This window comes from Helianthus annuus, chromosome 5 (genome assembly GCF_002127325.2).
Source record: "Helianthus annuus cultivar XRQ/B chromosome 5, HanXRQr2.0-SUNRISE, whole genome shotgun sequence".
NCBI lineage: Eukaryota > Viridiplantae > Streptophyta > Magnoliopsida > Asterales > Asteraceae > Helianthus > Helianthus annuus.
In genome coordinates, this window is record NC_035437.2 from 173,860,882 (window position 1) to 173,883,569 (window position 22,688).

Below are 22,688 nucleotides of genomic sequence, written 5' to 3' on the forward strand. Positions count from 1 at the left end.
TGCCCGTGTTGGTGTGAGTTTCATCAAGGCCATCCGTGGAACGAAGCGTATGAGTGGTGGCACCGGAATTAGCTGTCCAATCCGGATTGAGGTTGCATTGAGCGTTAAATGCTTGAGCAAGGTTGGCATCTAGAGGAGTGGCCCGTTGAGCATAACTATCAAGGCTAGGGCATGAGCTGGCATAGTGACCGTCTTTCCTACACAACTGACAGTGTGGTGGTCGTCTGTTTGTGGTCGAGCTGCCATGAGTGGAAGACGAACCACGCAATATCCCCTGGGATGACGAGTCATGAGAGGATCTCTGTGATGAGCGGCCGATTTGGGTAGTAGAGTGTGTAGAGTTTGGAGAAAGACCTCTTAGTTTTCTGCTTGATCCAGAATATCATGAGAAGGTGGAGACGGGCGAACCATTCTCTAGGCAGTGGAGAATGTTTCAAACGATGACCCAAGCCCACAGAGAAACCAGTGACGCTTGTCTTCGTCCGAAACCGGGTGACCTATGGCAGCTAACTCATCACACAGAAGCTTGAATTTACAACCAAAATCCGCGACTAAGGAAGTTCCTTTTTGAATGACATGGAGCAAGTCACGAAGTGTATGCATTCTTTCAATGTGTGACTATAGGCGTGTTCAAGAGCACACAATACCTGATGGGCTATGGTGTGGCCAAGTGCTTCGGACATTGCTTCTTCGGTTAAAGTGGATTGAAGAAGGAGAAGGACACGTTGGTCAGCCTCTTTCCACGTGAGGTAATCAGGATTTGGTGCAGATTTTCGATCAGTGGCGATGGTTTGGGATGGTATAGTGGTGGAGCCCTCGATATGGTAGAGAAGAGTGAGGTAGGAGAACAGACTGAATCTGGCTTTTCCATAGAAGGTAGTTGGAAGATGATAGCTTAATTATGATGAGATGGAGAAGAGTGTGAAGGGGAGTGTTTTGGGTCAGTGGAGGAGGACGGGTTAGAGCATGCCATGGAAGAACAGAAGAGTTTTCAAGGAAGAGAAAGGTGCGATAGAAAAAATTAGGTTTTAGCCTTACCGCTTTGATACCATGAAAAGATCCGTAGGATTGATTTCTGTTAACAATCACAACAAACATATATACAAAAAGGATTGCACCTAATCAAGAGAGAATATCTCCTTGACGAAAACTGTTTAGAATAATTCATATGTTAGTTTTGAACTAATGATTAAGTATTTCAAAGTGATAGTGGAACGGAATTCACAAACAACCGTGTGCAAAATCTTTTTCAACAAAACGACAATTTTCATAGGCTATCATGTCCTCACACACCGCAACAAAACGGAAGAGCCGAGCGTAAACATCACCACATAACCGAAACGGTTCCGATCCAAGCTTTGTGTTGGACCCCACCTGCTCGCTTGAAGGGGGTATTAGGCGCCAATCATTAGTTCAAAATTCAAACATATGTTGATTACCTAATTATTGTGATAAACTCTTTTAGTCAAGGAGATATTCTCTTCTGAGTAGGTGCAATCCTTTTTATATATATGTTTGTTGTGATTGTTAATGGAAATCAATCCTATGGATCCTTTCAGTTTGATTAATTCTTGCCTTGCTTATCATTCGCTCCATAGTGTTTATATAGTGGTTTGTTGTCATGTCCAGAAGCATCAATTTATCTTCTATATCAACCTCAAGTCTTAATAATCTTTGTAATCGGATATTCACCCGACTTCTTCTTAATCTCTATGAAATAAAGTTGCATTTTTTTGTTTATTACCATTGTCTTTGACACCTATCATAAGTTTGAGTCGTACAATCCATAATAGTGAATAATTGTTCTTAGCAAGACCCCAACAAAACTCGACTAGTTATAAAGGTGTCATCACATTGATGCTACCAAAATTCATATAAACAACCAATAATGGCACGTTGGCATCTAACCATCTTAAGCATTAGGATCTTCAATCCATAAATTTGATTGTACAGAATGCTGAGATCTATCGCCAATATTGTTCTCAAGGAGATGCAACGGGCCTATACCGCAGCAAAAGGCAATATTACAAAGAGTGTGTCCTGATCATCACATTCTAGCTCCAAAGTATTAAAAATATGCCCGATGTTGTTATTGCTCTCCAGCTCCGTGTATGAAAATTCAAGTATAAACTTATCACCATGTTGGTAATTCAAACAAAATGTGGGATATCTTTACATATGCCGGGCATGGTAGGGATACTACGACAAATTTGGCAAATCTCACATCGTCCTATTTTGTTATGTCCACAAAAGAGATTCTAAGCCATAATGAATTTCTCATCTCAAATATCAGCAGCATGTTTTGGGTGCAATGCGTGTAGATAAGTGGATAACTTCATAGTTAAGCATTCTCATGTGGGAGTAATCCAGGGATTGGTGACCTAGACCTCTTGGAATGTTTTCGCCCGACAACCAAAAATAAATCCGTAAGATCTTAGTGGGCAAAGCGAACAATATTAGTCGCCATGAGAGGTTAGGTGTAGCAAATGGTATCAAAGTCACTCAGATTTTCTTCTACTTATGATGGTGGGCGGGCAAACCTCATCAGGTTCGATGAATCACGCAAGGTGTTTGTAACATCTTTATCAAATCTCATATTGTTATGCTTTATTACCAATTTACTAAATAGCTCTGATCTATATGTGGTATTTTTTAAAACATTAAACTCAAGAAAGTTCTGTTATATAAAATACTATTTGTATCAATGTGAAAATGAAAATATCCTTTTAAGATTTGGTAAGATTATAAAAGCTATAATTTCTTATGTGTAAATATTTTATAAAATTTATTTGTTTCTTTTTCATTCAAGGTCTTGGATGCTTGGCTGCTAGAGTTGATGGTGTCGCCATTAGCCACTTATATACGGAGGTTTGTCACTAGCTATTAGAATATTGGGCATTTGCGAGATTAACTTCAGTCCAGATAGCTATTTGAACTGATTTGCGACCAGAATTTTGCTTATTTCTAATTACCGACATTTGCAATAGCCCACTCCCCTTGTATCATCTTTGTTCCCCAACAAATATCTATTGTTACAAATTATTCTCTTGTTTAATGATTTGCATTTTCTCTTTCTTATACAATGTGTGTTTGTTGATTGTTTACATTTAGTAACAATCTGTATGTGGCTATATTGATATTATCGTTATTTTTGAATAATTTCATGGTACTTCTCCTTTGTATGGATCGTTCCATCACAATGATTGAATATGTACTAATGATGAAACAAAATTATGGAGGTCTCTAGTAAAAAAAAAAGCAATATGTATTAAGCACACAAAATAGAATTCATTTGGAGAAATTGTGGGGCACACATAAGATAAAAACACATGCATCAAAAACATACTATGAGTTATTTTGGAGAAGTTTGTAGCAGATGGATCAGTTTATCAAGATTAACAACTGATGAACCAGATGGAAAGGTGCATGCCTCCTTAGCCTTGTTCTTCCAAGCAATGGCATTCTTTCTCATCTCATTTCCCCTTTCTCCACTCATCAACTCGATCACTAGCTTCGAAACTTCATCACTCTTTACATTATTGTCGATCTCCATGGCAATCATCCACTTGTTGCAACTCCACCAGCAATTCGGTTGTTGGTCAGCGAAAAACGGCCAACAAATCATTGGGACTCCGCTAGAAATACTTTCGATCGTCGAATTCCATCCACTGTGCGTTAAAAACCCCCCTATTGATGGGTGATTTAGAACTTGTTCTTGTGGGCACCAGCTAGCCAATAACCCTCTACTGCTTGTCTCGGCCAAAAACTCCGGCGGAAGCACAGCAGAATCACCAATCACAAGGTCAGGTCGTATTATCCACAAGAATGAATAATTGCTCTTAGCAAGTCCCCAACAAAACTCGACTAGTTGTTGAGGTGTCATCACAGTGATGCTGCCAAAATTTACATAAACAACCGATAATGGCTCTTTGCCATCTAACCATTTTAAACACTTAGGATCTTCTATCCAGAGATTTGATTTGATGATATCTAGAGACCTGTCAACATTATTTGTCTCAAGTAGATGCACAGGACCTATACCATAGCAAAGTGGAAACATTAAAGAGAGCGTGTCTAGAATATCATCTTCTAGCTCATCAAAAGTGTTGAAAATAATGGCCGATGCTGATTTCGCTCTCTTCAATTCCCTTTGCGAAAATCCAACCATAAACTCGTCACCAGGATGGACAACTCTAACAAAAGGTGGAATGTCCTTTAGACGTATACCGGGCATGGTAGGGATAAAATCAACAACCGTATCCAAATACCCATTTACTAAATAACTCGGATCTGTATAGAAAAAGAAAAATTGATACAAGTTAGCACCAAGTATGTGAAACTTATAATTAAAAAGAGTAGACTAAATATAGAACATTGTTTCATAAATTATTATCTTTTCTGACAAATATTAGTTTATAGAAATCCGTAGTGCATCTAGTGATGAAGTATTTCATTGATTTATTGATATAGTTTATACAAGTTTTCAAATTTTCAAACTGTTTCCTGGAATAAGAAAAAAGCAACACGTTTTGCGACAGGATATGTAGTAGTCGCTATTTCGTGATGGTCGCGCTTCTGGTCGTAATTTGTCGCTAGATTTGTTGTTGGTAAATTTGAGTGGCAAATTTTTTTTGTGTAATCTTGTAAAGAACTTTCCACAATTAAAACAATGGGATGATTATTTTTCTAAACATTTTTTCGTTTATGTACCCGAAAATAGGTCGACTCATATATTTTATTTATAAAAAAAAAAAAATCTTCCTTTCCAGAAAATAGAATACAATATGGCCCTAACTATCTGCACACCCAGTTTGCCTATCTGCACACTTAGGGTTTACCTACGCAGCGTATTGGTCAATACGCAGCGTATAGGGTTAACCTTATACGCTGCGTATTGACCAATACTCAGCGTATATAAACCATGGATCTCAGTGCCTAATTACCAATCATTGCACAGAAAACAAGGTTTATATACGCTGCGTATAGCTCTCTACGCAGCGTATATAAACCATTAGACTTTTTTGAGTCATTTTGGTAGGTTTGAGGGATCATTTTTTCACAAAGTTTATATACGCTGCGTATTGACCAATACTCAGCGTATATAAAGGTCTGAAAATGTCATTTATACCCTTGTATTGAGGCTATACGAAGCCAAATACAAGGGTAGTCGTGTCATTTTTGTCTTATATGCTGCGTAGTGATCTATAAGGAGCGTATATAAAGCTCCATTTTTGTATTTTTTTTTTGTGTATTCCTTTGTTTATTATAAACTATAATTTTGTAACATGTTTATGCATATACATGTTGTACCGTTTGCATAAATGGTGTTTTGTGTAGTAGATATATGTACCTTAGGTTTTTTTGTTTGTAACTTTTGCTGCTGAAGACAGGTGTCCTCTGAGGTGTACGTGTCCGAAACCATACATATCTTCTTTCTTCTCCTCCTGGTTATACGCCACAATTCCACCACCACAATCAGATGGCAAAGAAACCGGCGGTGAAGTCGCAAAGAAACCGACGTGGATACCTGGTTGTTTAATTTCACATGCAGATACCTGTGATAACCCACCAAGAAACCAGGTTTTGGTTTGCTCTTCTAAGTTCGAAATTCACCTTTAGATGCTTAATAATTAGGGTTTTGATGATGGTTTCTTTGTGGTGATGCTGTTGTTACGTATCATTTTGTAGTGTTTGTTGTTGATGTTTATTTTCTCAAACAATATTTATACTTTGTCGCACAGGGTATTTGGGCATCTTGCCGCCTCCGACGATAGCTGTTAGGGTTTCGACAAAATTCTGGTCAATCTTCAAATGTCTGACTTCACTGCAGGTATTTTCAACTCAGTGTTCTAACATATGTGCTTCATTTATGGGTTTCGTTTTGTTAAGTTCATCTCATTTAAGAAAAACAATACAGAGACTGAGAGAAAAAGAAGAAGATTAGGCGATGCTTTTTGTTTAGTTAATCAGGAAATCCTTTTACATCTTATTTTAAATGCGTATATGTATCTTCCGAACTGATGATCCAACTTCTAGGCTTTTAGTATAATGTATGTGATTTTCAAAAGAATTAAGGTAATTATGTGCAATTGGAGGTTAATCTGATGAATCCAGTTTGAGGTAGTTGTTATTTGTAATTAACGCTAAATTGCTTTATGTGCAGTTGGGGCTTTACTCAATTTCGACATTGAAGTGAATGAGTTTCTTCCATTTGGGTAGAATGTGATAGGGTTAAAACGTATTAGGAAATATTGTATTATTTGTTTGAATTTGGGGTGCATGCTGTTGATTTGGTAGCTATTATAAGTAATAATAATGACCTATTTTGATAAATTAACTTTTTGTTAGTTGTTGATTGTTTGTTCGTAAGAGATGTTAGGTACTTTTCAAAGCCGCCCTTCGAGCGACAAAGTCGGGGAATTCCAACGGTGGTTTTGAGTTCACGGACAAGCTCGGTTCATCTGACGAAGAGACACGGGAAATCGGGAAAAGGCTATCCGCTTCGGTATCAAATTGTTCAACTTTATATACAAAACCTAGCTTCCGCATTGGGTAGGTAGGTATGTTTTAACTCATTAGGCTATAACCTAAAAGTAGAACTTGCATTTCCAAAGAACTAATATGGTATTCATTTGTGTTTTTGGCAGTGAAAAAGAAGCTAAGAAATCAATGTACTCGATATCTGCAAAGTATTAATATGCTTTCAGTTGCAAGATCCATGGAAATGTGATTCATAGACTCAAATTTAACGTTCTAATTAGTTTACTTTTTATATATCTGTTTGCTTGGTAGTTGAAGTTTACTGTAGTGGGATCACACTTTTTATTTGCAGCCATGTCCAATGTTAGATCGATTTTAGCGGATTCTCATATTTCTTTTGGCAACCATGATTACAGAGGTATGTCTTTGTTATGCTTTAACCTTCATCAAGGTTGTTTTTTTTATCGTGCTTTAAGTTCTCATCTTTAATAGCACTTTTAACTCATGATTTTAAAGGAGGTAGCCACTATTTGTTATATACACGCCATTTTTTAAAGCTTAATAACCTTTGGAACAACATATTTTTATGTGCGACCTTTTAGTCCACAAATTTGTCAAAACCCGAACCAAGATTGAATGCGTTGTTGCAAAATGAGTTTATAAAGAAAATAAAAAATGTAATGTTTGACTTTTGTGTGGTCAAAATTTACACAATGTGTGTTTAATCTAAATATATTTCATGAATTTGTTATTTATAGCTTTCATATAAGATTAGAGCTAACATATTGTTGGTAACCCGGGTTGTATCAGTATTAAATATGACCAAGCCTGACCCGTTTCGACCTCTAAAGAATTTATTTTTAGATTGATCAATGACATATATGCATAAGCTGTGAATTTCTGATGCTACATAAAAGATGGTTACGAACCTAACACGAAATTCACGGGTTTAGACATAGTTATTAAAGGCACTAGGCGCGCTCAAGGCGCGTAGGCCTCGCCTTGGGCCTAGGCGCAAAGCGCAAAAAAAGCGATGGCCTGAGAAAAATAAAGCGCGTAATGAAAAAATTTAAAAATGTATTATGTATTAGAAAAAAATACTATTCTTCAAATAAAATAAACAAAGTCTATTATCTAACACTTTATATCATCTAATTAGTACCAAAGTATTAGTGTATTAGTGTAGAAAAGTAGTTTTCCTTGATTAAAAGTAGAAATTTGGCTAGAATCTTGTCGGAATTTAGCGGGAAACTCTCTGGAATCTAGGAATTTTGCCGGAATGTGCACTTGAATAAATGGGTCAAAAACATTTAGTTTATCATTGGCTGAATCTCTTTGGTAACATCTTTAAGATATAATTATTTTTATATTACACATGAAAGGACTCAAGGCAAAAAAAGGCTATTAAAAATAATGTACCTCCATACTGAGATTGTTTTTGTATTCATATTTTCTACAGATATGCAAGGCACATACCTAATTGCCATGTAAGATTTTTCTTTTAAACTAAAACCCATTTTTATTTACTACATGATTGAAGTTTAAACACATACATAATGCATAGCTCTTAGATAGCATCATGATTACGTTAGTGGGATCAATTACACATCTACTTTTAACAGTTCAAAAAGATAGATGTGCTTGTCGTTATGTATGTGACTGAATTTTTCAAACATCAGTGTTAATAAGACTTGATTTGATTTCTAATCAAATTTTTATGTCCCTTCTAATGAAGTCATTGGTAACAACTTGATAAGGAAAATATGTAGGTCCGTGTTTCGGGATCCAATCCGTGATTTTCATGATAATGTTCATAGATGGAAGAAGATAGAGATGATAAACAAACAACTTTGCATTAATCCGGTAGTAAAACATTACAAGTCGGCCCGATTACATGGAAACCGAACTAATACCAAAGAAGTATACATCCAGGGAGAAATCAAGTGGTGATTTCTCCCGGTGAGGACTCAAACCTCCTATCACTCTCTAGCACACACTTGTGCTCTCACTCTTTCGGGTGTATGTTTTCTGTCTAAGTGTCTCTCTCTGTCTTCTGAACTCAACACAATGCATGGGTATTTATACCCATACACAACAGGTCTTGGTCGAAGGATCCGATAGATGATCCGAAGGATCATCTATCGATGACAACATGTTCGAATGATCAGCAATGACCTCGAAGGATGATCCTTCGAGGTCCAACAATTCGAAGCATATCTTTCGATTACCTCGAAGGATCGACAGTATCCTTCGAGACTATCCTTCGATTCAGACTAGCATATTACAAACAGATTGACCAAGTCAAACTAGGAGGATAGTTGACTTGGTCAACTTACAGACTAACTTTGGACATCGTTTATATACAGACCGAATACAGACAAAGTACAGACACAAGTGCACCAACAAACTCCCCCTTGGCTGTAGCTTTGTCTTTATCTTCTATAGTTGTAGACTCGTCTCGAACTTCGACGGTCTTTGGTCTTCGAGTTCCCAAAACTCTGATGTCCTTTCAAGTCTTCAATGTCGGAGGATCTTCAAAGTCTTCACGTCTTGAAAGCAGAGAGTGTATCAACAAACTACCCGTATCATGTAGGAAGTGTGTTGACAAACTCTCCCTTAACATAAGCTCCCCCTTGAGTTATGCTCGTGAAAAGACTTTATCTTTATGAAGTGAGATCCTTGTGGTGTTGATGATGGCCAGCGGCAACTCGATCATCTTCATCTTTTGAGCGCCTTCTCGTCGTGTCTTCATTCCAAAGCGTGTCATCGACCATGTTCTCCTAGCCTTTAGAATCTGCACATGCAAGAAATCTAAACACGTAATGAGAACAACTGCTTGGAATAGTATAAACAAATGACACACGAATGACCATGTCGTAATCAAACACCGTCCGACAGTTTGAAAGTTTAATAAATTTATCAATTTTAAATTCTAACTTTCAAAATCTGCAAATTTTGACCGTTTATGAAGATTTAGTCAGTTCGGTTTTCAGTCAGGTTTCAGGTAACGAAGACTCGAGCTCCAACATCGTACGATCGAAAATAAAGCAGAAATAAAATCTTTTTGGCTTTTATAAAGTTTATATTAAAACACGGATTTTAGAAATTAAAAGACAACAATTTAAAATCCTTTGAGTGTTATCAAACGACATCACCGCTAATGTCGTGCTGATATGCACCAAACGACGAAACTGTTTAAAAGAAATAATAAAAGTTAAGCAGTACATAAATATATACAGACATTCTTTTTGCGAGTTTCGAGGGTAAGAGAATCATATCAGTGTACGGTCATGCCAAAATACTCTTGTTGTTTAGTTAGTTAACATTAAGATAAGCATCCTATAACAATTATCGGTATTGTTGTCCACTTAAACTCAACTTATCAGATGTAATCATGGCGAGGGGATACGTTAAGGTATGATTTATACTTACCGACCGGTGTTCATCCACATCACGACACATTCCCGTATCAAGGTATGCACGAGAGTTCATCTTACCGGTGAGTATACCGATTATCATCTGTTTGACCGTATAAATTGTGAGATACTCACTTATTTTGATTTGAAAACAAGTCCTATGTGATATAATCACTTATTGATGAGGAACTTGATTTTCATATGCATGAGGGCACAGGTGCAAGTCCGTGAACAGGTCAGTACTTCCGTACAGCAGAGAGACGAACTTGACACCCGGATAAATGTGATATTTTATCACTTATTTGATTTGGACATGTGATTGTTTATCACTTATTGAGGTCGAATGCAGTATGCAATATGTACACGTATGTATAGTATCATGGAAGATCTAGACTTGCGTCCCCGTTATTTTTCGGTAAAAGATACAACCATGATACCCAGATGATAAGCAGCATAAAGACCGAATATCTCAGAACCTCGGCAATCTATCAAACGAAATTTCGGTACTAAGACCATATGCCAATGAATGGTTCCCACCTGATCTTCAGTCGATTAAGATTTATATCACCCTGCACATTTTAAAATGATTGTGAGCCTACCGATACATCTTATATAGAGCTGCTTATCGTTTTTCATTTAAGGTTTAAAGAGGTATGGATAGACCACTGATGTACTATCATTTTCTCTTTTGCTCGCCAGGAAACTCATTTTTGTTTTTCTATTGTTTTTGTGTTTTTGAAATTTTTCGATGTTTTTGGATTTTCAGATTTTTGGATTTACTCCCCCTAAAATCAATAAACTAAGATAAATTTAAAAACACAAGGGTATTTACATAAATGATTTTCCGATGTTGGTTTACTCTTGTGCTTGACCTTAATGCCGTTTACCAAAATTAAGTTTTATCAGAAAAGATTTAACAAATTTTGGAAAAGTGAGTTGGCATGTCGGTAAGCGGTGCGGACCATGACAACATTGATGAATTTCATATTGAAACAATCACGTGTGAGGTGATATTCGAGATCAATGTGTCAGGTCAAAGAGTGTTGTACGAGATAATAACAATTCACAAAGCAGCTAAAATATCGACAAGTATAGGAGAGATTAAGAATTTAAAGGCGTATCCTGCAACTGTTCCGTGCATTGCAAGGAATCTAAGCACTCTCCCAACTGGATATCCACCCGGTGTGGACTTCAAAGTCGAATTTGCAACTACTGAAAAATCTCTTGACAGCAACAAGCTCATAAACCTCCGGGTCCGGCTGGTCTTCCACATTTCACCAGCGAAGGTCTTTGACTTTCTCTTTCAGAAATGGTGTGCGGATGTTCAATCCACGCCAAGGCATCGACACACATTTCACTTCATTCGTTCCTGTGGACCCGATCAAAAACCATAATGACCAAATTTTGACACGTTCTTCATTTGGTCGAATTTTGCAACTTCATTCATCCAAATTTTCTTTTTCTTTCCTCTCTCTCCATCAAAGGCAACAATTTCTTCTGTCGCCTATCTTGTGCAAGGACATTCCACTATCAACAATCCTAAGACTATCAATAGTTCCTCCTGGAACTTCCTGCACACTCACTCAGAGATTAGTTGGAGAGTGGGACCCAAGCCATTGTGGTCTTGGGTCTTCCATTTTCATCAATGACAATAACTTCTTGTCTTTGATGGTTTGTAAATTGTGATGGTCCCCCTGATTCAGTAACCGATTTAGGTTTCCATGTCTGTTTTGTTTTACCAGTGTCTTTCTTTAAAATTTTAACTTCCTGATTGTTTGAAGTTTTAGAATTTTCTGGTTTTACAGCAACAGATTGTTTTTGAAACACATCAGTTTTAATTGCTTTTTCAATTTTCTTGACCTGTTGCCTTTTCTGCTTCTTTTCCCTTTCTTTTACAAGTCGGGGATCTTGTTTTGTTGAAACAGTTGGCTTATGGTCAGTTTTGCCACGGGGATCATCAACCTTTCCTTTTTGTTTATGAAGATATGGGCAGTTTCTAATAATATGCCCAATGGTTCCACACTCAAAACATGATCTTCGTTCAACATACCTCGAAGAATCATGTGTTCTCTTAGCCGATGATGTTGAACTTTGTGAACCCGAGGTACTAGGCTGTGAACTGTTTTGTTCATTTCTTTTCAAAACAGTAGCTTTCTTGACAAAATCTAAGTTAGATTTATTTTCAAACGTTTCAATTTTGTCCGTTCCCGTCGATTTCACAAAGTTAACATTTTTCTTCTTCTTTTGATTCGGCTTCTTCTGGACTTGAGCCGGTGCCTTTCCTTTGGGCTTGGTGTGATTTTGCTGTTTTGGCATTGCTGGTAATTTCTTGTTGCCAAATTGTTTTCGAACTTCAGCCTTTGGGATTGGAGGACACTGTGTAACTGTAACATGTGGTCCTTTCTTCCCCAAAAACTTACTTGTCGAATTTTCAAAGACTTTATCGATTAAGGATTGATTAACGTTCTTAATAGGAAAATCTTTGTCTGAGTAAATTTTATCATCACCAACCAAAGTGTAAAGCAAGGTCACACTCTCCGACTCCTTCTCAGACGAGGACTCAGTTGCAACAGTCTTAGCGGGTGTGGCAGGGGGATCACACAGAATGTGATTCTCAAGAGGTATGTCCTCATTTTTGACTACCGCATCAGACTTTGCTGGAGCAGCATCATCAGATTCATCATCTGAAGAATCAGCATCCTCAACCTCAACTGGAGGATCCTGTTTCTGTTCAGCAGTTACAGATGTATCTGCTGACACATTTGAATCTGAGGATACTTCTTTCTGGTATCCGAGTCCTGCTGCAAACTCCTTCACATCAAGAGGAACAGATGGTTCGAAGAACACTCTATCCTTCTCATCAGGCATGGCATCATAATTGTGTCTGACTGGTGGTGGACATTTTTTGTAACCTATGCATGTGACATCCCGTTTTTCTTTCTGAACGTCAATGATGTGATCCAACACATAGCTAGAGCTCAAATAGCTGTCTAGCTTGAGTTGGATTGCCTCACTTTCCGTTTTTACACAGACCATTTCTTTTTGCATTGCCTCAAGACGTGAGATGTACAAATTAATGTCCGTTTGTTTTCTGGAAACCATTTTAGTCAATTCAGTTTTGTCTTTCTTTAATGTCTCAATCATTGACTTAAATTCCTTTTCATGGTTTTCATAAAACATATTGGCTTCTGTGCATTTTGAAAGATCCACAGTCAACTTCTGATTGTGGATGAATGTCACATCATATTTTTCTTGCAAAGCCTCGTGTTTGCTTTGCAATGCACACCACTCATCATTCAAGGAACCATGTTTGTCTTGCCAGTCAAACAAACTAGCTTGTAAAGCATCATGTTTGGCTTGCAACTCAGACATGTTTGCCTCTAACTTAACACATTTAGCCTGCAAGCTATCACAGTTATCACAGTTTACAGCAATGGGTTCATCGACACATACCTGACTTGAAGAACTGTCGACATTAGCCATAAAGGCTGAATGGAGAGAAGACGAAGTACAAGCAGCTTGGTCCACTAGAATAGATCTTCCAACACTTAGTGCTGCAGCTTCATCCAAACGTTCATCAATATCAGCATCAGCCGAGACACCAGATGTCTCATCCACATTCTCATCGCCTGACCCAGATGAATCTTCATCAACACTCCTGCTGTACCCAGAAGAGTCTTCATCTTCAGAAGATTCACCACCACTGGCGGAAGATTCTCCACCACTGGTGTTAACTACATCCTTCACAACTTGAGCAAAGCAAGCTGTACCATTAGGAGCATCACCACCAAACTGGATTGACCAGTCGCAACCTTCATCCATCTGAACTACAAGTGCCCGGTTGGCTTGATTGTTGACAGGCACTAATGTACGTTCATTATTCTTGTTCTGGTTCTGCTGGTTGCCCTGGTTTCTGAAGGGGTTCTGGTTTCCATGCTGTGCTGGCTTTGCACATTCCCTCTTGAAGTGACCCCGTTCACCACAGTTGAAGCACTTTACTGCTTGTTTATCAAACCCATACTTGGTGTCTCTCTTACTTTCCAAGCTGGTTCTGCCAGTACTTTCCATCCAATCCTTTGCTCTTCTCACAGCACTAGCAAAGGCCCACTTGATATCCATCAAGTCCATCTCTTCTTTATCTATCTGCCGATAGTTTTCCTGTGTCAGATTAATGTTACCAATCTGACCTTCTATCAACCCACAGTACGCGCTCACTATAGTGTTAAGTAGCTCCATGTGTTCCTTGGCTACTTCTACACTGACTTTAGAAAAGCTTGAAGTGTCGAGCTGTACTGTATTTGGCTTTGATTGTTGACCAGCAGATGATGTTCCTCCATAACATGCACGTTGTTGTTGAGCAGGAGGAGGTGGAGGTGGTTGGATTGGATTTCCAAATATGTCTGTGGTGGGAGGCGGCTTAACAGGAACTTGTATTGGATTGCCAAAACAATCTGTGCTTGTGACAAACGCCGTTTGAATTGGAGCATGTGAACCAGTTCTTGCAGACGAAGAGCTGGAAGTTCCATAATACATTTCTGGATTCTGTGGCAATGGAACTCTCTTCGCCTTCAATGTTTCCTCCTGATCCTTGTTTTCCAAAAGCTGCACGAAGTCGTTAAAACTTGTAGTTCTCAACGCTCCGTTATACTTAAGGATTTCCAAGAAACTACTCCATTGAGGAGGTAAGGCATCAGCAAACTTCTTTACCACCTCTGCTTGAGTTGTTGTAACTCCAAAATTGTTCAACTCAGTAAGCAGGTGATAGAAACGACTTGTCATGTCTCCCAGAGACTCCTTATCCATGCAAGCGAAGCTGTCAAATTCTTTCTTGAGTAGATCATGACGCAGCTGACGTGTTGCTTCATTCCCTACTCCTCTTGTTTTCAACCCGTCCCACAACTTCTTAGTTGTCTTGAAGCTGACAAACTGGTGATAAATATCCTTGCTCAAAGCCTGGGTGAGAATGGCGTATGCTTTCTTTTCCAGATCATACGTTTTCTTTTTATCTTCGGGAAGATCAGCAAATGACGCAGTCTCTGAAGCAGCAACCTCTATGGCTTGATCGAAATCTGTGGTGAAACGTATCCACAGTTCCGTATTTTGACCAAGAACATATGTTTTAAACCTCTCAGCCCATCCTGGATATTCATTTAAACTCATCAGTTTTGGGGATCGATTCAAACTTCCTGTTTCGCTTTCGCTTAATAAGATACTTTGTACACTCGGAGTTTGACCCGTTACTAATGCCCATTGATTTGATGGTAAAGCATTTACTTGTGAAGATGTAGATACTGGAGATTCGGCCCATGATGGTGATAGACTTGTACACGTGTATTTTCCACTATCAGGAGCCGGTGTACCCCACCATGAAGGAGTAACTCCTGAACTTGTATATTTACCACTATCTGGAGCAGGATTCCACCAACTCGGATTCATGATTAATGAGCAAAATAAATGCTAACTGAATACTCCGAAAGATCACACAGCCGAAGAATCCTGATCGAAAGATCTGAGATCATAGAAACTTGTTAACAATAAACTGACCACAATCGAAAGATCAACTATTGTTCGAAGGATCAACAGTACTCGAAAGATTACTGTTGAATCTCGAACAATGATGTCGAAAGATTCAAGAACTCGAAGGATTCTCCTTTGAAAGATCCTTATCTTTCGAGTTAAATATCCTTATCTTTCGTATAGCTGATTTTCGAAAGATCACACTTGTTCGAATGATCAACAGTGTTCGAAAGATCACTGTTGACTTTCGAGCACAGGCTTCGAAAGATTCAAAATCTCGAAAGATTCACAATTTAAAGATCCTTATCTTTCGAGATAAATCCCTATCTTTCGGACACTTATCTTTCGAAAAGATTCCTTTATCGAAAGATATGTTTCAGACTTCGAAGGATGGGTCGAAGGATGATGATCTTTCGAGCCTTCCTTGATCGAAAGATGGTCTTTCGATGTCGAAGGATATCTTTCGAAGTCGAAGGATATCTTTCGAATGTGCACTGACACACTGACACTGATGTGACGGGTAGGTGAAAAGGTGATGGGTAGGTAAGTCAACTTTCGGCAGAAAGGATGTGCAGACTGTACCTTTCCCACCAACTTTGAAAGGTTGCCCAAAAAGGTAACCTTATCTCCAAACCAGTCACCGGAATATTGACCGGAATATGGCCGAAAATTACCAACACACTCAAAAACAAGTTTTTAAGTTACCCAACCCACTTATGAACACTCCCGGTAAGTTTAAACACGTTTTCCAGTTTAAAAGTGTAGAAAAACCAACAAAAACGGGTGTTAAACCAAGTGTTCAAACACACACCAAGAACTTGAATAACCCGGTTTTAAACAAGGCAAAGAGCCAAGCTCTGATACCACTTGTAGGTCCCTTTTTGTCGGAGGATGACGAACCTCAAACCTTGTTATACTAACCCACTAGCGAGTGCGGAATCCAAGCTAGCGAGCAAACCGGGATTAAGCAAGTACAAACACAACACACACGGGTTCACCGATTAACACAACTTGTATTAATGCAAATGAAGGTTTCGGTTACAAGCACAATGTTTACAAACCTAACTTGTAAACTCTCAAAGTGTGTGTGTGAGTTCCGGACAGAATGCTCTCAAAGCTCTCTCTTTCGGATGTGTGTGAATCTGTCTAAGTGTCTATCTCTGTCTACTGAAACCAACACACTGCATGGGTATTTATACCCATACACAGCAGGTCTGGTCGAAGGATCCGATAGATGATCCGAAGGATCATCTTTCGAATACAAAGCTATCGAAGGATCAGCAAGAACCTCGAAAGGTAATCTTTCGAGTTCCATAGTTCGAAGCATATCTTTCGTGGGGATCGAAGGATCCACATCATCCTTCGATCCCTTATCCTTCGACTCAGACACTTTACATTACAACATATTGGCCAAGTCAAACTAGGAGGATAGTTGACTTGGTCAACTAACAGACTAACTTAGGACATCGTTTATATACAGACCGAATACAGACAAAGTACAGACACAAGTGCACCAACAAAATAAATCTAGATTGTAGACCGAAGAGGAATTCATTTGGATTTTATAAAATCTCAACACTTCAACTAGATGGCAATTTGTTAACAAGCATGGGAGGGTTGCTTTGTTTTTTACACATTAACTTGCTTTCAGGTGAATCCACACACATCAGCTGAAAGTATGCGACTTCGGATATAAGCTGCATGCACAGTTTCAGGTTATATCCACAATTGTAAGCGACTACGCTTTCTACACAGGTTACGAAGCTGAAAGTATGTCTATACTTTTGAGAATTATGTGTTTAGGGGGTGTTTGGTAACAGTTTTTACCTGGTGTTTGAGAGTAGCAAGACTCTTGGTATGCATATGAGATTTTGGAATGACACCATTAGATGGGGGGATTCAGATAGACCACATAGTAATGTTTGCGATGAATGCACAACATTAGATAAGGGGGTGTTAGGTAATTGGTATAATGCAAAATACGAGTCTTTGATAAGCAAACAAGTACCAAAAATCCTAAAAGAGGCAAGTCGTAATGGAAAGAAGGCGACTTTCTCGAATTGAATTCGTTTTTGTTGAGCCAGTTGAGATGCAGCACTGTGATTGAAGTTGTACAAGTCTTTTACGCTGTAATGTTGTTTTCATTATGAAACATGTTTGCATGTTGGTGTAATTTAAGTTGGTCGATGCTTTTAGTTCTGTATTGTAGTGCGTTTCACATGGTTAATGTTTAATGTCATTTAACCTTCACCGACGCAACCGGTTCCATCTAGCGTTTGTGTATGCTGCGTCTGAATTTCTAAGCCCCCGGCCGCAACGCGGCGGGAGTTCCATCTAGTTTATAAAAAAAAGGAAAATAACACCCGATACGATAATATACGATACGATATAACACCCGTATAGGCCTATAGGTGTGATTTAGGTCCCGTATTGACCTCGTATAAGCCTATAAGTGTGATATCATATCGTATAGGTGTGGTTTAGGTCACATATTAACCTCGTATAAGCCTATAAGTGTGATATCGTATCGTATATGTGTGGTTTAGGTCCCGTCTAATCCTATATGCATATACAAGACCTATAGGAAACCTATACGAGACTTATACTACACTATACGATACGATACGATACGATACGATACTATACTATACAATAACACCCGTATAGGCCTCTATACGAGACTTATATACTATACACTATACGAACGATACGATATGATGCAATACGATACGATACGATACGATGCAATACGATAAGATAATTTAATTTAAACGATAACAATATAATATATTTGTATTATTTACGAATAATATTCTTTTTTTATAAATAATTTTCTTTTTTTATAAATAAACAAAGGAATACGATAATTTAATTTAAACGATAACAAAACAATATATTTGTATTATTTACCAATAATATTGTTTTTTTATAAATAATTTTCTTTTTTAATTTTTATAATTCATAATATTTATATTATTTTTTATTTTTATAATTTATATTTGTATTATTTACCAATAATATTGTTTTTTTATAAATAATTTTCTTTTTTTTTATAAATAAACAAAGGAATACACAATAAAAAAAATACAAAAATGGAGCTTTATATACGCTCCTTAGAGGTCCCTACGCAGCGTATGAGACCAAAATGACACAACTACCCTTGTTTTTGGCTTCGTATAGCCTGAACACAAGGGTATAAAAGACATTTTCAGACCTTTATATACGCTGCGTATAGGTCAATACGCAGCGTATTTAAAGGGTGGTATCGTATCGTATAGGTGTGGTTTAGGTCACGTATTAACCTCGTATAAGCCTATAAGTGTGATATCGTAGTATCGTATAGGTGTGGTTTAAGTCCCGTCTAATCCTATATGCATATACAAGACCTATAGGAAACCTATACGAGACTTATACTACACTATACGATACGATACGATACGATACGATACTAAACAATAACACCCGTATAGGCCTCTATACGAGACTTATATACCATACACTATACGATACGATATGATGCAATACGATACGATACGATACGATGCAATACGATAAGATAATTTAATTTAAACGATAACAATATAATATATTTGTATTATTTACGAATAATATTCTTTTTTTATAAATAATTTTCTTTTTTAATAAATAAACAAAGGAATACGATAATTTAATTTAAACGATAACAAAACAATATATTAGTATTATTTACCAATAATATTGTTTTTTTATAAATAATTTTCTTTTTTAATTTTTATAATTCATAATATATATATTATTTTTTATTTTTATAATTTATATTTGTATTATTTACCAATAATATTGTTTTTTTATAAATAATTTTCTTTTTTTTTATAAATAAACAAAGGAATACACAATAAAAAAAATACAAAAATGGAGCTTTATATACGCTCCATAGAGGTCCCTACGCAGCGTATGAGACCAAAATGATACAACTACCCTTGTATTTGGCTTCGTATAGCCTCAAAACAAGGGTATAAAAGACATTTTCAGACCTCTATATACGCTCCTTAGACTTTGTGAAAAAATTTCCCTCAAACCTACCAAAATGACCCAAAAAATCTAATGGTTTATATACGCTGCGTATTGACCAATACGCAGCGTATATAACCCTTGTTTTCTGTGCAATGATTGGTTGTCAGGCACTGAAATCCATGGTTTATATACGCTGAGTATTGGTCAATACGCAGCGTAGAGGGTTAACCCTATACGCTGCGTATTGACCAATACGCTGCGTAGATAAACCCTAAATTTGCTAGGGTTTGGTGTGCCAATAGGCACACCCTACAATATACCATTAACTAACAGTATATTCAAATGAATTTATACAATTTATGATTACAAACAACTTTGTCTCCAATATTGTTCTGAGATATATTTTATCTATCTTCGGAAATTTAATAGCTTGTTTATCAGAAATATGTATAACTTACTTAGTTATACAATAAATTGATAAAATGTTTACCTTTGAGGGGCATCAAACCCTTTTGTATAAGATTTGGGTACTGATCGTAACATATGAGAGAACCAGCCCCAGATGTCCAGAAGAGAACTGCCGGGATACCCAATTCCTCGGCGGCAGGGAGTGTGAAACCCATAAGGAAGTCGGCGACGATGCAAGTGACCGGTGAATAAAGGGTACTCACTTTAGAGAGGACACTTTTAAATGGACCCAAACCTGTTTCATGCAGTGAATTGAGTGTAGATGAAACATCCTGGGTGGCATCGGGGTTTTCGGGTGGTGGAAGACCGTCAGAAATGGTCTCGAAGTGGAAGGAAGGGAGATCGTGTAAGGCGTCGGAGCCCACAGATCGTAGAAGGCGTTGGTGGTTGAACTCACTGTTAACATACGTGATAAAAAAGCCTTTGGAATGGAGGAGTTTAGCAAGTTTTAACATTGGGTTAATGTGACCTTGTGCTGGGAGTGGTACGCACACCACATGTGGCTGGTTTTCTTGTGTTGAACCCATGGATGATGGAATTGTCCTCATACAAACACATAAAAGAAAGGGCACCAAATTTGGAAATATATATTGATGTTTTATAAGCCACCAGTGAAGAGTGTCAAGTTAAAAAAAACAAGGAGAGGATATATTAATACATTAATTATAGGGTGAGCTGAAAACCGTTTAACCAATCTGAAACCAAATTAACCTATATAACGAACTAAACTAACCAGACCATACAAAAAAATTGACGGTTTGGTTTTGTATTTTCGGACAACTAAATTTAACAGTTCAGGTTCGGATTCGGTTTCGGTTTTGTATTTTAAACCAGTGGCGGAGCTTGAAAGGAAACTCGGTGGGGGTCGAACTCTAAAAATCCAAATCGGTGGAGGCCAAACTCTTAAAAATCCGATATTTTACACTATAAAAAAATCATGTATGAATTACATGAGTTTGATGATAGAAAATGAGAGCCCTTTAAATAAACATGATATTGATCGAGTTCTTTGGAAAATTGTGATTTCCATCTATATAAACTTGAATGATTTTTTTAAGTAAGTATGTTATTGTTGAGGTTGGTTGTGTTCGAGGAACAAAATTGTAATAAATTTTGAATTATTTTTTTTATTTCATATTGTTTCTTGTATCACACATAATATATATAATTTTGATACGAATACATATAACCCTAATATGAACTATACATACAAAATTAAAGAAAATATAAAATTATTCATTTTAAATAATGCGCGTAAGTATTTTATTTCAAAATTTTTATTATCTTATTTTGGAAAGTGTTATCTAAATAGATGGACTTGAATTTGTTCACAATCTAATTTTTTTGCAGTCTCTATCTTCTTTGGATAAATTTTTACAATATATATTGTATAAATGTTTTTTCTATATCGTGTTCTTTCGATAAATTTGTTTTCTATTAAAGTAGAGATAAGTAGATAACTAACTAATATTAATTATTAATACTATTGAATTGATATAATTATGAATATAATATTATTTTAATATGCATATATATAGGAAAAAGGGTAAAATGAGAACCACCTTAAGGTTTTCGCAAAAAAAAAAGTTTCTCAAAAATCTTGAAAAAATCACTTGTTTTAGCAAAAAAAAAATAGAAAAATAGAAAGAAAATGTCGCATACAAAAATTTACATCAGGTGTAAAAAAAATTTCGTCGCCGTAACAAAATTTACATTAGGCGTAAACAAAACATACATCAGGCGTAACTACCGACTTGACATTTTTTTTGTTTTTTTATAGATGTGTTTATAATATTTTTATCTAGTTTGTGCAAAAAAATTGTGGCCCAACTCACACGAGAAGTAGGAGTTCTCATGGTTTTCACAACTCATGGTAATTCCTAATTGAATCGAAGCCTATATATATATATATATATATATATATATATATATATATATATATATATAGTGGAGGGTTCAAATGAGAAGAATTTTTTTGTAAGAATAAAAAGAACAAGTTTTAAACCAATAGAAATGCTTCATTTACTTCATTTAATATGTGTATTTAATGTTATATATATATATATATATATATATGTATAGGGTTAGGATCATGAGTGAATAACATCATTGTTTGTGAACCTAGTGAACTAATCCTAACCATCCATTTATATTTTAGATGAAAAGGATAGGATTGTAATATAACATTTATTTTTTATTAATTTATTATTCTTTACAAATCAATATTTAGTTACATGTTCCTATATTTAGGGAAATCTGAATTATCTTTTAATTTTATTCCATGATTCTATCCAACCTTACAAGAACAATAATTCTGTAAGTCAATTTTCGAATTCAACTTTCATCATTCATATTTATCTTCATAAACCCAATTCATCAGATTCGCCCTATTCAACCATATTTATCTTCATAAACCCAGTTCATCACGTTCAACTTTTATCATTCATATTTATCTTCATAAACCCAGTTCATCAGATTTCGAATTCAACTTTTATCATTCATATTTATCTTCATAAACCCAGTTCATCATATTTATCGAATCCATTCACCAGATTTATCGAATTCACCCATATTTATCTTCATAAACCCAGTTCATCACGTTCATATTTTTCATCAGAAGCTCGATTATTCCGGAGAACATTAATCGGAGAGGGCATAAAATTCCAACGAACATTAATCGGAGACGGATTGGATTCCGACGAACATTTTAATCGGAATAGGCAGTTGATTTTGTTAAACCCATGTGTGTATCGTTAGTTGTTTGGGTATTGTACTTGTATTCCGATGAACATTAATCGGAGACGGATTGGATTC

General features: G+C 36.7%; 1 protein-coding gene across 1 annotated transcript; it reads right to left on the reverse strand.

The window, feature by feature from the left end:
• Positions 1-3,268: 3,268 nt before the first annotated feature.
• On the reverse strand, positions 3,269-20,431 carry LOC110942237 (7-deoxyloganetin glucosyltransferase). The gene is made up of 2 exons (XM_022183985.2): positions 19,897-20,431; positions 3,269-4,290 (listed from the first exon to the last, which is right to left on the reverse strand). Exons 1-2 carry the CDS (start codon positions 20,420-20,422, stop codon positions 3,353-3,355), a joined length of 1,464 nt encoding a protein of 487 aa, XP_022039677.1. The 5' UTR covers positions 20,423-20,431; the 3' UTR covers positions 3,269-3,352.
• Positions 20,432-22,688: the final 2,257 nt, after the last annotated feature.

Excerpts from the sequence above, each read along its gene's own strand:
- LOC110942237 (XM_022183985.2), bottom strand. The coding sequence starts at position 20,422 with ATGAGGACAATTCCATCATCCATGGGTTCAACACAAGAAAACCAGCCA. Across the intron at positions 4,291-19,896 it reads GGGTTTGATGCCCCTCAAAG|ATCCGAGTTATTTAGTAAAT; the intron begins GTAAACATTTTA and ends TTTTCTATACAG.